General features: G+C 44.6%; 1 protein-coding gene across 6 annotated transcripts in view; it reads right to left on the bottom strand.

Annotated features, from left to right (window-relative positions):
* The window catches only part of SASH1 (SAM and SH3 domain containing 1), a 259,539-nt gene that overhangs the window by 25,296 nt on the left and 218,965 nt on the right, over positions 1–15,278 (bottom strand). For 3 of the 6 annotated variants that reach the window (XM_027551788.1, XM_027551787.1, XM_027551790.1), the window contains 3 exons: positions 12,318–12,450; positions 6,292–7,127; positions 654–728 (listed from right to left, as the gene is read on the bottom strand). In XM_027551788.1, the coding sequence (XP_027407589.1) occupies positions 654–728; positions 6,292–7,127; positions 12,318–12,450 (1,044 nt within the window). Of the gene's footprint in view, positions 1–653; positions 729–6,291; positions 7,128–12,317; positions 12,451–13,052; positions 13,356–15,278 lie in introns of those variants that run through there. The other 3 variants (XM_027551789.1, XM_027551792.1, XM_027551791.1) reach the window with 2 other exon arrangements.

Below are 15,278 nucleotides of genomic sequence, written 5' to 3'. Positions count from 1 at the left end.
AAAACACACCGACATCCTTGGGAATCTCAGAAGGTAAAGTTGAAGGAAAACCTGTACACCACAGTGGGGGCCTGACCCCAGACTGTGATTCAGAGACAAGTCTGAAAAGGCAGTAAGCTTGGCTCAGAGGAGTCTGGTTTGCTTTGGCCCCCAGGGGACTGGGTTCATTTCAGGACACTCCAGATCAGGAGGTCCTAAGCTTAGTGCAGAGCTGCACACATGGCCTATGATAAGGCTGGTTTTCAGAAATGCTGGCTCACACTCTTGGAACCCAAATCACAGGGCTCTCTCCTGTGGCACTACCCACGTGTAACAGTCACATACACGTGCAACTGTTGTGAACAGAAAGCATGGGAGCACCAATGACTAAGACTGCAGAAATCAAACTCCTCTGGACTTGTGACTTGAAGAAACCTGGGAACCAAGACATTAAAGAAATGGTGTTCCTGCAAAGAGAGAGATGGTCATCTTTCATTCCATATGAAACCAAAAAGAGTCTTTAAGATGGTGAAACTAGGCTTCTCTCCAAACATGATTTAGGATCCCCGGAGGATGGTTACCTAGTATCGATTCTCAAAAACACTAAATATGAAACTGTGTCCACCACATCACTTGAATCCAAACCTTTTCCCTCCCTTCTGATGTGTACTCACCATTGGGTCCGAATTATTACTTCCAATGTGCAGAGAACGATTTGTCAAGTCAAATCCTCCAAAACTGCAGGTTCTCTGTGGAAAGAAGGGGGGGCAGAAATAATCCAGTTATGTTTAAGTCGCCGAACAGTGCACTGACCCAACACACGTCCCGTTTGCAGAATGTCACTGGACCACAAACGTGCTACAGGATGAGTAAGAAAGGAGAAATGACGGAAAAAACACATGGTTCATGTTATAAGGAGACGTCGTCACTCATTTTGCCCTTCCACGGGCCGCTGGAACTATGCCTGCACCACAGGTTCAGAGTCCCCTTCACATGCAAAAACCAACTGGTTTAAAAAAAATATATACATATATATATACACACAATGCAAAAATACCAAATATATGTTAATTGCTCAAGATGCCCTGTCTCTTAGCCACAGAATTTCCCTTCTCTATTCCCCTTAATATTGGCCACAGGATTAATAACAAGGGAACATGTCTTAGAAAACCCGTGTGCGCAAAGCAGTCTTGGAAACCCAGCTCTGAAGTCCACTGAAAGCAGGCCTTTCTAACAGCCTCTTGTTTTGTTTAGTTTTAAATCACTCAGATGGAGGAAAAGGCTATGTTTACAAGTAAAGTCCAATCAGGCCCAGAGGATTACTCACTCGTTGCTTTACTGACCTAGCCAAAAATGCTGATAACTCTCCCATCTAACTGCCCAACTTAATCACTTATGACCCCTTCCTCAGAGTGTACGAAGTAAAGACACCACATTTGCCCAGAAAGAAAAAGACTGATTCCGTGACTGCCTTTCCTATTAATTTCAATAGGAAAACCATTGGTGTTATAAAGAATGAAAACTTTAATCTCCTTCTGGTTGGTTTCAAACTGAAAGGAACTGCTTATGCTTCAGTGCTGTTATATTCCCAGAACTTTGAACTCTCTGTTGCTTTTCCAGCACAAGCATCCCCATCCTTACCCCTACCCCCTGCAACCCCCAAATCTAAGAAAAAGGAGAAACTCAAAGCATACTAATTTTGGTTACAATCTATTATCTTCTAAAGCAATTGGTAATAAAATCTGAATAACAGATTTGGGTGCCAATGTTTTGTATTACTTGTTTCCCTGAGAACTCCAATTAACAGCTATTAAATGGAAGAAATGAACAGAAAAGCATAATGTATCCTATAAACATTGCTTACTGAAAATAAATACACCTCAGGTATATATTCTGCAGCTTCCCTGGCAGCTCAGTTGGTAAAGAATCCGCCTGCAAGGTAGGAGACCCCGGTTCAATTCCTGGGTCGGGAAGATTCGCTGGAGAAAGGACAGGCTACCCACTCCAGTATTCTGGCCTGGAGTATTCCATGGACTGTGTAGTCCATGGGGTTGCAAAGAGCTGGACACGACTGAACAACTTTCACTTTCAGGTATATATTAACTGAACTGAGAAAGTGAGAACATCCAGGAAGGAAAATGCCTAGAGTTTTGGAATCACAAAGATACGGATCCAAATCCCGGTTCTACCACTTAACTTCCTGTGTGACCACAGGTAAAGAACTTAAACTCTCTGAGCTCTGGTTTCTTCATTAGTAAAATACTGTCTATATCCTATATTTAAGACTTTTAGCACACTGTCTGGCACAAAGCAGACACTCCCTAGTGGCTCAGCAGTAAAGAATCTGCCTGCAATACAGGAGACATGGGTTTAATCCCTGGTTTGGGAAGAGCCCCTGGAGAAGGAAATGGCAACTCCCTCCAGTATTCTTGTCTAGAGAATCCCATGGACAGAAGAGCCTAGTGGGCTACAGTACATAGGATCTCAAAGAATTGGACACGGCTGAATGGCAACTCCCTCCAATGTTCTTGTCTAGAGAATCCCATGGACAGAAGACCCTGGTGGGCTACAGTACATAGGATCTCAAAGAATTGGACACAGCTGAATGACTGAACCATCGACCATCAACACCACACTGAGAATACGGTAGCTTGTCCTGGCAACTGTTGTACTGAGGTCGAGATTTAGTCGACATTCTAAATACGTGAGTAAAGAACTAGAGCTTAGTTCTGAGCCTTATATTCTGGGATCTTCAACTGTAAAACTACAGCAATCCTAAGAATGGACCCATAAGTGAGCGAGAGCTGGTATGACAGAAAGAAAGGCCGGGAGAAGAAAGTGCTACAGGAGGCATTTCAGGATAACCAACATCCAGGATGGCACACAACTGTTCTCCTTCATCAAAGCTATGGCTGCCGTTTTAAATAGTCTACCATAGACACGACTTCCAATAGACATTACTTTCATTTTATATGAATATCAATGGACAATGTGATTTCCCTTACAACTTACTCAGACCTATATCTATTCTATAAAAAGACACAATACCTCTGTAAACAAAATCATCACCAAACCCCCTCATCTGCAAGCAATGTCATGACCATCTCTCAGGGCTGACTTTTAACTTTAACTTTCCCTTTCCAGCGTATAGTGCCAAATACATTTTCTCGTTTCTGCAAAAGCAGTCATTTTATCCCAGTTGCTTTCCTGTGACTCGGGGCTCCACAGACGCAGTATGGCGTCCAGATGCCTCATCATTTTATGTCCCTCGTGCCCCCCTGCTTTGAATTCCAATGCTGACTGCACCACTGGAGCCCGGCATGTTATTTCTGATGCACGTGAAGTAACTGACAAAGAATTTATGTGGAAACTATAACTGCAATAAATTAGAAGCTTATTTCTGTCTTTATAAGCCTGCTGCATGCATTTTTCCCTAAAATAAGAAGTACAGAGGAAGGAGTGGACTGGTTTTCTTAACTGCCAACTAAAACTTCTCCCAGTGATAGGCTAAGATATTTGGAACTGATTCTTCTGTATGAAGGATGAACCAAATTTAACAGCACTGCTTGAACTAATCTGTAACCTTTTCTATTAGATCAAGTAGTTCTTGAAGCAGCATTCTTTCAACACAGAAAACAGAAGAGTAACAGAAAGTAAACCAATCTTTGACTTCAGTGGTCTACATAAATAAAGCTTCCATGAAGCTTTTCAAGTTCAAACATCTCCTGTACAGAAATTACAAGAAAATTTTAGATAGATGCTTGTGGATGAGGAGAGCCAGTCAATGGAATGGTCATGCAGTTGAAAACATGTTTTGGGGGGAGGTTGGATTTTTTTTTTTAAATGGACAAAATTCCAAAATGTCATGCATGTCTGTTCCCCCAAACAAAATTGAATGAGCAAATAAAAAGCAAGACAAATGACCGTTTCCAGTGAGTACAAAGCATTGTCATTTCCCTGAGGTTTCATCAAGCAAATATGGCATATTTTAAAAGACAAAAAGATTAAGGTGAAGAGTAAAGGAAAGTATACTTTTGAATAAAATGAAAGAGAGATATGACAAGAAGAATGGAAAAGACTTAAGTGAACCAAGCAAAGAACTTATCTTAACCTCTTAAAAACAAAAACGAAAACCCCTCTTCTGTTGTTAAAATATTTAACAACAGGGGTGAAAGCCTGCGCTTCTACCACAGGGGACATGGGTCTGATCCTGGGTCGGGGAACTAAGACTCCATATGCCACACAGCATGGCCAAAGACAACAGAAAAACAAAAACACGAATACTCCCCTATGTTCTCTGAATAATTAAATTGTGTTTTCTTGATGGTACAATGACAAGAAACAGTATGTTCAAATTTCTAATTTAGCACTGAACACGTATTTCAGCAAGTATCAGAACTGTCCAGTACTGCCTCAAGCTCACAGTATTTCAAAAAAATACCCAGTATCAGGTTGATGCTGGGCACAGAGGTTACAGAGTGCCACTTTTACAAGTGGCGGAGTCAGTACACAAAAACAAGCTTGTCCAAGTGTCCATACTCAAGTCAATGAAGAATTAATCACGGGCCCTCCAATGGCACAAATCTTAGAGATACAACTTCTAAAGAGAAGGTTCTGAGGATGTTGTATCATTCGCAATATAAATAATATAAGGGATATATATGAGCGAGCAACTCAAGTCAGTTGCAAAACTCCTCCATTTTATCTGATTTAAACTCACAGGGGTGAGCCATCCATTCACAGAGAAGTGGATCTGATCTGTCAAGGTACGGAGGCAAGTAAACTAGGTAGAACACCTCTGAAGGTAAAAACAAACAAAAACACACAAGAAATTATACCAAGACTAGGCGGCCACAAGTATTTTCCAAAAGATCTGTGGGTCAGAACTGAAGGGGTGATAACAAGAAATAGTAACAAAGAACTATTACTTTAAAACAAAAACAAAACCAACCACAACTGCTGCCAAGACAAAGAACCAGAGCAAAAGCTATTACTGATAACATTAAAAGTGTTGCAAGATTTACAAGAAGGTGAAAAAAAAATGGAAAGTGAGACCTAATGAGAAAGTCAACATGTGGGGATATTTGGAAGACCTAAGGGCTGGTACGGATGTAAGCATTATACAAGGATGGCGCTGACCACAAAAGCAGAACTTGATTGAATGAATTTAGATTACAGTAACCACCCCGGGAAGTACATCTTACAAATGTGAAGAACTCTGGGAGAAGCCACCATGGGGGCAGCAACACAGTCTATTCCTTCAGACCTTCGAAAGGGGACAGGCCAGCAGCCCCACATGGATTAAGCAGGGCGCCAGGGGCCACAAGCCCACAGTTCAGCCTCATCCTGTGTCGTTTTATATAGGCTCTTGTGCAAACTAAAAGTTGAGTGGTAATTTCCACGGGGAAATACTTATATTCTCCAGTTCAATATAAGTCTTACCCTAAAAATAAATTTCACCAAGTCTTAATTCAGTAATGAAATTGAAGACCATTTTCTTATTTGAAAGTCAGTACCTTATTCCTTGCTAGGTACAGAAGAATATATGGGGCAGTGGAAGGCCCTTTTGTTTAGAAAGATAATCACATCAAATATACTTAAGTAAAACAAAAGAGCCCTAATTTTTCTTTCCTTTTAGATTGGAGAACTTTCCCTTTGTCCCCCAGACATAAATGTATTTCACAATGTTTTTTAAATTGGTGAGCACGGTGATGCCAATCTGCTGTGAGCTAGTTCTTATTGTTCTCATTAACTGGAGAAGAGACACCTCCTTGTAGGGCAAAACGTCCTTCTGTTTTGAATCAGCTTCTTGCGGTCAAGTGACAGGATGGCTGGGACTCAAGGCAGCCACTTCTAGAAGGCCAAACCCCACCCTGTACTCTGAGAGCCCTTCTCTGAATCAGTTTCAATGTTTAGGTTTTAAGGCTTCCCTGGTGGCTCAGCCTGCAATGCGGGAGACCAGAGTTTGATCCCTGGGTTGGGAAGATTCCCCTGGAGAAGAGAACGGCCACCCACTCCAGGATTCTGGCCTGAAGGATCCCACGGACTGTATGGTCAGTCCATGGGGTTGCAAAGAGTCGAACACAACTGAGCGACTTGCATTAAAAATCCAACAGCTTCAGCTGGCAAGAGGGCAGATGAGAAAGAAGGGAGGAGCCATTCCTTTAAGAGAAGTAGGGTTAGGAATGGAGGTGATGGAGCGAGGGACCAGAAGAGAGGGAGGGAGCCAGGCTCCCGGCAAGAGAGGCCATAATGCTTGACTGAACGTCACAGAAATGACAAAGCCATCCTGGGACCGTCTGGGTGACTCACGGACTTCTGGTGGATTCTCAAGAGAACCCTCTTAGTACAGCGGTCCACCGTGGCGGCCCACTTCCTCTTGGCCTCCTCCTCCTCCTCCAGCAAGCACCGCCTCAGGTCCTGCTTCTCAGCCTTGCTCAGGGTCCTGTCCGCGGCAGGACGCACTAGCTGGGTCAGGTTCAGGTGGCTGTACAGGCTGCGCTCCACCACGTAGGTGACATTGAACTCGCTGACCGTGGGGCGCCCGCGTGCCCTCCTGCCAGGGCCGCCGCAGCCCCCGCCCCCTTTGGGTTTCTGCCGGAGCAGCTGCAGGTCGCAGGTGGCACTGTGGACGCCCTTCCTGGAGGGGCGCTGGCAGAGGAAAGCTCTGGAACACGAGTGATTAGCGTCCGTCTTCTTCAAGCGGATCTGCTTCCGGACACTCTGCACCTCCTCCAGAGATGCCAGGAGGTGGTGTCGCCGACGGTGGCTGTCATAGAAGCAGAGACCATCAGTACTTACCCCGTGGCTCAGGGACCCAAGCCCCTTCTTCATCTCCCCCTCGGTGAGGGAGCGGGACACCTTCTGGGCCTTGTCGTCTTCCGGGTACGAGAAGAACGTCCCCATCTTCTTGGGGGGCTTGATCAGGCCCCGGCTCTCTCCTTTGCTGAAGGTTTTGACCAATTTGCGGCCGGCACCCCAGGTGTCCAGGCTACTGGACGATGGAGCAGTGGTGAGAGAGTCTGAGTCATCTTCTGGGGGTTTCTCAGGAGAAGCATCAAAGAAAAAGGGCTTCTTGTGCACGCCGGAGTACAGGGCGGACCTTTCATCTGGGACCGGGGAATTCTCAAACACCTGTTCCTCCCCGCCTGGAGGGAAACACACACATACACACACGGTCAGGGGCTCCTGTCAACACACCCTTGCATTCTTTCACAGACTTGTCTTTAGATCCCCCAGCCCCCACAAAAAAGCAGCTAGTCCATCCAGCCAGCACAACCTGCTTCCACAATCACTTACCTCCCATAAACCTGGTTCCCACTTACATAAATGCATATAAAAAAGAAAATAAACTGAGCAAATAAATGGTTTCATGCAAGGTTAATGTTAAAAGGTTTCAGATGTGTTTTCTCCCCCTCCTCCTCCTCTCAGTGTCTTTGTAGACCAAACACCTTTACAGACCTATTAAAAATGCCACTTGGAAACTCTAAACCCATCCATAACACAATATTCTTTAGGATTTAACGATCATTATCCTCCCCAGTTTGTCAGTACGGTACTCGGAAGCTAAGAATCAGAGTCATTCTTCCTTCTGAAAGGTGCTCCTGTTGATCTGGTTGGCTTTTTACAGTCAGAGTGTGATGAATGCCATGTGGCTGACAGTGGTTTTTTTTATTGGTACACGTGCCATTTAAGTAATTAAATCACCAAGGGAGAAGTTAGGATGAAGAAGCACCATAAAGGGTCACAGCCTGCAAACACAACTGACAAATGGTCCCTGCTTGATAGGCTGAACACTAAAAGCTGGGGAACTGGACGATCCAAGCCAGGCATTCCCATCGACGCAGGCCCTGCTACAAAGCAGCAAGGGCGTTTAAGGGCCTGGACACGCAGGCAGCCTCATGGAGTGTTCCATTTCGTCTCAAGGATTCAGCTCTTGAAGCCTTCACTGGAGCCAGGTATCCAGCCAAGCCTTTCAGAGCCCAGTGGAAAGGTTTGGACTTGCTGGCAGGAAAACCGAGTTCTTTTCTGCATGTGTTATGTGAACAGATGTGAGAAAAGAAGTAGGTCAAACTCTGGGTGTAGTGATCCTAACTGGCTCTTGTCCCTTTAATTATCGATATAAGGAAACTTTTGAGCACTGCGGCTTCCTGCCAGCTGAACTGTGAAGAGGAAAAAATACCAAGTTCCTTGGAACAGAAGGATGGCACTAAATATACCAGCTGGGATGAGGGTGCCAGTGTGTGGCTAAATGTCAGTGATAAAGGAAAAGGACAGCTCTCTCCAGAGTGGGGTAAGATGAGTGACTGGTAATAGGCTTTTAAAGTTCCAGAAATTTCTTAATTTTTCCAACTGATGGGAATTACAGTTACAAATATAAAGAGAAAAAAAGCACTGCTGCTATTAAATACAGCCCAAGACTGACTTTGAGGTCAAGGAGATAGGGTGGGGAGAGAGAGACTAAAAACATATCCAGTTCAAAGTTCTCCACAATCTGCAGCACAAATATATTCACTCGAGAATTATTCTTGGATCTTTCAAGGAAGTTTAAAACCCAGGGCTATGGTTCTGATGGACACTGATCAGACTAGAATGCTTCCTGTTCCCTCTTCAGGACACCTGACGAATATGGACTAGAGACCAAGCGGCCATATGTTGCTGGAAGTAAAATACAGCAGCCTCTTCCAGATACAATCTACCCTCCACTTCCAGGGGTGAAGTGATCGGGTTGAAAGGCACAGCCTGGGGACAGGGGCAGCCCAACAGCAGACTTCTCCCTAAAAACAGTCCAATAACGGATCATGACTTCACATTTAGCCCAAGTGTCCATGGAGGTGTGCAAAGGTCCTTAAGGTCTTAAGCAGATTTGGGGACGTTAAGGACCTATCAGTCAGAACTGTTCTGGAAATTTTCTAGATTCTGTATTTGGGGTTGTCATCAGAGATTCCAATACTTCCGTGTCACATATGAATTTGGAACCAGCTGGTTCACACATGCCCATGACATAAGTAGCTCCACTTCCTGGTTCTGGCACGTCAGCATCTGGTAAAGAGTTTGCCGGGAAACAGGGCAAACAATTCCAAAGAGGACACCTTAGCCTGTGCTATGGGCAGTCCCATGTGGTCGGGGTTCTTCCATCCTTGCCAGACCCAAGGCCTGAAATCCCAGTCCACACTGGAGTCCTTGGGGTTTAGGGTGTTACTTCTCCCATTCACCTCTGACTTGAAAGTACAACTATCATACTGGAAGAACAGCAATCAAGATGTGCTCAACTTCATCATCATCTGGTGTATGAGTTGCTTCTTGCTCAGCTGAGATGAGAGTAGGTCATTTTGACAGGAGGTAGGTATGAGATGACTTAAAGCCAAAAACACAGATTCTAGCTCTGGTTATGCCACTCACCGTCTCCACCACTGTGGACAACTACTTCATCTCTCTGAGTCTGTTTCCTCACCTGTAATAATGCCTAACTGTATTTATTTTATTTTAATGGCCATGCCATGAAGCTGGTAGGATCTTAGTTCCCCGACCAGGGATTCAACCTGGACCATAGCAGTGAAAAAGTGCCAAGTCCTAATCAGTGGACCACCAGGTAATTCCCAAGGCCTACCTATTGTAGTAATATCTATTATAAGGATATTGAGAGGATAAAATTAAATGAAAAGAGATAGGTAAAGGTACTTTGTATGCTCAACAACACTGTACAAAAGCTAGTGATTCATTAGCAGGTTACAGGTGAACTGGAGTAATGAAGGAAGGGAAAAGACACAGAAATGACTGGATAAAGGGCACTACCCTGGCTTGCAATGTCATATTGTCTGGGGTCACCCACGCACCAGATAAGGACTCGCTACTCTAGTTACAAGAGTAAGCCTGAGTGATGAATTGTAACTCTCTGGGCTTTTCCAAGACTCCAGAGCTGGAGAGTGAGAGATAGGGTGGGAGCAGAGAGTGCACCCACGATCTACAGGAGTCAGGCTGCTCAGACTTAATTCCAGGGCTCTGTCCAGCTGGCTCGGTGACCATGAGTACATTACTTCCCCTCGCTGTATCCATCTGAGTTTCCTCATTTCACAAATGAGGGCAGCATCAGTGTCTGCCTCTGGTGAGTATTCTGAAGATGACATATTACAAGGAGCTGTAAGATGACATATTACAATAAAATCTGTGAAGTGTTTAGGAAAGCGGCTGGCACACGGAAGGCTCTCAGGAAATGCTTGTTATTATTCAGACAACTTAGTATTGGCACAGGCATGCAGAAATCAAAAGGATCAACTCTTTGAAGGTCCAGGGGTGGAAGGAGGGATTGTGGGGACTATGAATCTCTCCAGCTTTGCAAAGAAGGTGCCCAGGTGGCCTCTCTGTACCAGCACAAGCTCTCTTGCTAATGAGAAAGTGTTCTACCATGCAGAGCATGGAAGAGTTCCAATCTAGCATGGTGGTGTTGGGGGCAGCCTGCAGCGGATGTCCTGAGCTGTACACACACCTGGGGCCTCTCCTGGTGACAGCGGCAAGCCTGGTCAATGGCACCCCAGATGCTGGACCCCAGAACTGCCACTTGGGATTAAACTCACCAAATCCATCTTCCATCTATGACATCTAATTCATGCCCAGATGAATCAAAACTCTATGCTAAAAGTCCATAGAGTTATTACCTTTTACCCTATAGCGACGTCTTTTGGTACACTTTCCCTTTTTCTCAACTACGCCTCTCAGAGATAGCTGAATCGATTGATTCTGACATAAACACACAAGTGAGAATATTTCTGTGCTTTTCTAAGCCCCAACACACACAACTATCACGTGCAAAGGGGCTCCGGGGTGGTAGGCACGGGACCACGTACTTCACCCATTTATCTCACTTATGGACAAGACCCACCAATTTATGCATGATAGACGAGATTTAATTTTGGCAACTATGCATGAGGTTTGTTTTAAAATGAGATGCTCCCAAGGTTGAATGATGGCAATTCCATATGTTCCTACTTAAAATTACCAAACGACACTGTGCGTGATTTCAGTAGACCTGCCACGGGAGAGGAAGTCAGACGGTGTGTTCTGTTCTGTGGAACCATGACAGATAGGCAGGTATTAAAACAGCCAAATGTAAACAGCACCACACCTGGAATTACCATGCAAAAGACACCCAGATGCAACCCTGGAATTAAACAGAACTCTAAGTTTAAGAAACTGGCTATAAAGCAGAGAGTGCCTCTTTCCCTGCTTCCCTTGTCTCTTTCCCCTTTCCCTTCAATCTCCACTTTCCCATAGTAACCCCCTGGCCTTCAATATTCCTCCAGAGGATTAAAACCAATAAATAATTACATCAAACAAAAAATTTCAAAACGCCAAAAACAGCAACAGAAACCCTCATCTATGTAAATAAAGGGGAATTCAGTTCCCTCCAAGGTGCGATTTGACTTAGGTACAACAGAAGAGCCTCTACAATAGCGTTCTTTAAATCTACATGTTAAAATTTTGAACTTCCCCGCAATGTCAGTGTGACATTTTAACAAGTCACGTGCTTTTAAAAAGAATAAAAAATTCTTTCTAGCATTTCTTTCAATCACTAATTGTTTCCCAAACCGGAAATCTTACTCTTGTAACTTTTGGGGAGACTTTTACAAGCTGCTGCAAATGCACTTTACTAACAATAAGAAAGACAGACACGGTTGAGATTTAAACTGTCATAATTACACTTTAAAGGTTAACTATTCAATACAATAAATCCAAGTTCATGTCCCTTTTGACATTATGGCTTCATCTGATGAGTGGCTTGGCCAGGAACCTGGCTCTTAGAGCACTTAGAATGGGAGGTCCTTAAAGCCTCTTTGGAACTGAGACTTGAGATCGTTAACAGGAAGAAGAAATCATCCCTCAGAGATCTGAAAGGACATTAAGTGCCTTGTTTGTTAGATGTTTGTTTGAGGTGGGGATATATTAAATTTGGATTAAATTCACTGGGTGAGAACCATAGTCCTTTAGGAGCCAAGGCTCAAACTCAGAAGGTGTTCTAAAATAAAAGTTTATATAAAATGGTATGAGGTCCAAATGAAAGCTGGACCACATCTTGAGAAGAATTCATTGCCATACACTAGCCACTCCCCATCTTTGTAATATTTAAATAACTAAGCCGCCGGAAAGCCAGGATCCTACATTCCAGAAGGTACTCAGTGCTGCCTTGCTCGCATGCAACCCCAAATTCCCCCTCTGCAACCCCAAATTCCCCCTCTGCCAGCCTCAGCCAGAACCCATTTTTCCACTTTTGTATTTTCTACGGAGAGATGGACCCCAGATGACTTGCTTTGGAATAAGTAGGGCGGAGTTTGCTTTGTTACCTTCTGTGCTGGGCTTTTTCATTTCTTCCACCCTGATGAGTTTCTTTCTCACTCTGCGAGTGGAGTTTACCAGCTTGTGTAACCTCTTAAACTTCACCGACTCCTCCGTCTCATCCTCCGACTGTTCTCTTGACTGGCAAAGAAACAAAGGAAAAGTTAATCAGATAATTGCTGGGCGGAGCTCTGCCTCACGGCCAGTTTGAACTCTGGCAGCTCTGCAGCTGAACTTGGGGCACCAACAAAGCCGCCCAACAGGTTCATAGAGAGACACGTACCATCATTTTAAGGTCTAATTTGGTGGAGAATTAGGTCCTAGGCACCCCCACACACACTGATGGCCTGGCCCGGCCTGGGGTGCATTTGTCTCAATGAATTCCCCGTCCTCTTTGAGAGAGCTCTGCAAGGACGCTCCCCTAGGCAGCCCTGTGATTCCAGTTACAGAGCTGTGCTTTGGACCAGCCTCTCCTCTGCCTGGCCCATCAGGGCTTGCTGTTTAACGTGGTCATCGACTACTTCTCCAAACCCAGATTCTGTTGACTTGTTCCAGTCCTCCCCGAAAATCAAAAACAGCAGGGCAGGAAAACGGAAGAGATGCAAAAAGCCATCCTCGGTCCCATTTGTGGGGACTGTCTCCCATCCCTCCTTCCGCCTCTCCCAGCTCCTTCCAAGAGTTCCCAAGGAGAGCCTGGGGAAAGAGCCTGCATTCCTCCACGAGGGACAAGGGAAAAAGCTGACCTTTTTAGCCATACAGTCCAGTCCATATTCCCCAGCATCCCATTTCAGTTCTGCAGTGATTCAAGAATGCTCAGCCCAGCTGTTTTCCCTCAAGTATCAAACATTACAGAGAGGGGAAAAAAAAAAGTCTCTGCAGCAATGACCCAAGCGAAAAACAATCCTTTCCTTGTGAACAAAATGAGGCTTTCGTTTCCAAGTCAGCTCCAACATTCAACAGGCAGTTTCCTCTGTTTTATCTGCTCAAAATGTGAAAAAGCAAAAGGAGGCTCCAAGTCAATGAACGTGCTGCCCGGGTCGGGCGCGCCGGCATCCTCGGGGGCGCAGAGCCGGGCGGAAGTGCGCAGCCTCGGCACAGCCCAGGCCACTCCGAGCCGCTCCAGCTCACCCCGCGCATCCTGCCAACAACCTTCCCTCGGTTTCCTCCAACCAGACATGCCTCCAACCAAAACCAAACCACGTCTCCGAACCCGAGTCTAATATGGAGACCTCCCCCCTTCCAAGAAATGCTCTCACGAATCCCAATTTTATAGACGCTAAATTGGGAAACAAGAGTGAGCAGAGAACAGTTCAAGAGGAAATGAGGTAGGGATTCTAGTAATTACTTAGGCAGAAAAACAGTGTCTGCTGTGAGTCCACAAATATTTCTGTAAGCACTCTGGCCCTCCGTCAGGGATATACGACCCACTTCCTGGCCTCTGTCCTGGCCCTGGGGTTCCCAGCATTGGAGTCATTGTACTTTCTCCCTGCAAGATTATAAGCAAACCATTCACTCCTTAAAGAATAATTATTATAACCCATGAAACGGCAAGCCATCGGGAGAGGGGTATTTCTCAGACTTTCCTTCTGTGAAGTATATCAGTATCTACATCCGATTTCTCTTTAAAAAAAAAAAAAAAAAAGGTCCTAGGTAAAATGTAGCATACACATTTCAGAATTAAAGTTAATTGCTGGTAATGAAGAGTAGAAATTAGGCCCCCAGATAATCGTGGAAGGAGGATACATTGCATGCTGGCCACATTGCATGCTGGCCATCATGCTTAATGCATTTGGTCTAAAACTTAAAAGGTAACACATTAAAATAAAATAATAAATACAGCTTCTACTACATAATTGTCTGATTGGAACTTTACTTTTTCTTGCATGACTTGCTGGTGTATGATGGGACAGTCAGACTGGTCAACCAGAGGAATGAGAACTTGGTTAACCCCTCATTCTGGGTAATCAGCACCTGAACAAAACCACAGGGCATGGAATTACACATAAACACTGAAAAACATTCTGCCTCCTTGATGTCTCTCAAAAGCCAAGTACTTCTAAAAGAAGAGTCAACATTCGACCATGGAAAGTTTCTGTACCTACAAATCTAGACTGTCTATAACCCTCACATTAAAAATTCTGAAGTCACATGGAAATGAAATAAGCGTGTGTGTGTGTGTGTGTGTGCGCGCTAAGTTGCTTCAGTCGTGTCTGACTCTTGCGACCCTATGGACTGTAGTCCGCAGGCTCCTCTATCCACGGGATACGGACTGTAGCCTGCCAGGCTCCTCTGTCCAAGGGATTCTCCAGGCAAGGAGTGGGTTGCCATGCCCTCCTCCAGGGGATCTTCCCAACGCAGGGATCGAACCAATGTCTCTTACATCTCCTGCATTGGCAGGCAGGTTCTTTACCACTAGCACCACCTGGGACACCCCGAAATAAGCACAGGTTGTTCATAAGCAAGATTCGGGAAGTTACATCATAGAATGAATATCACTCATACCTAGCTTGGGGTTGCTGGTGGCAGTGTGTGTGTAGGGGTGGGAAGCGGAGTAAAAAGAGAAAGAGGATCTGGAAAGGGATAATACAAAAATCTTGAGTCATAAAGATACAAATCACTTGTAGGAAACACACTATCAGAAGGAAATTTTCAGGAAGAAATCAAAATAGTTAAACCAGGACAACAGATTTAAAGGCAATGACACCTCCCCATCCCCACCAGCCCTACTTTCCTGTTCTCAAATTCACTGGGGTGAAAAAGAACATATTCCAGGTACTTATTTCATTACTTTCACATGTTCCATCTACTTTTTGAGAAAGAACTCTTCAGAATTTTGAATTATTATTTTAATTATTTTTGAAAAAAATTAAAAGTTTGGAGGCATTTGCCACTGACAAATCACAGATCATGGCAACTAATAACTTTCTTTGCAGTAGCATGTTTGGGGATACTAGACAAAATAGATGACG

This window comes from Bos indicus x Bos taurus, chromosome 9, assembly GCF_003369695.1.
Source record: "Bos indicus x Bos taurus breed Angus x Brahman F1 hybrid chromosome 9, Bos_hybrid_MaternalHap_v2.0, whole genome shotgun sequence".
Classification (NCBI taxonomy): Eukaryota; Metazoa; Chordata; class Mammalia; order Artiodactyla; family Bovidae; genus Bos; species Bos indicus x Bos taurus.
This window is presented reverse-complemented; position numbering and strand designations above follow the sequence as displayed.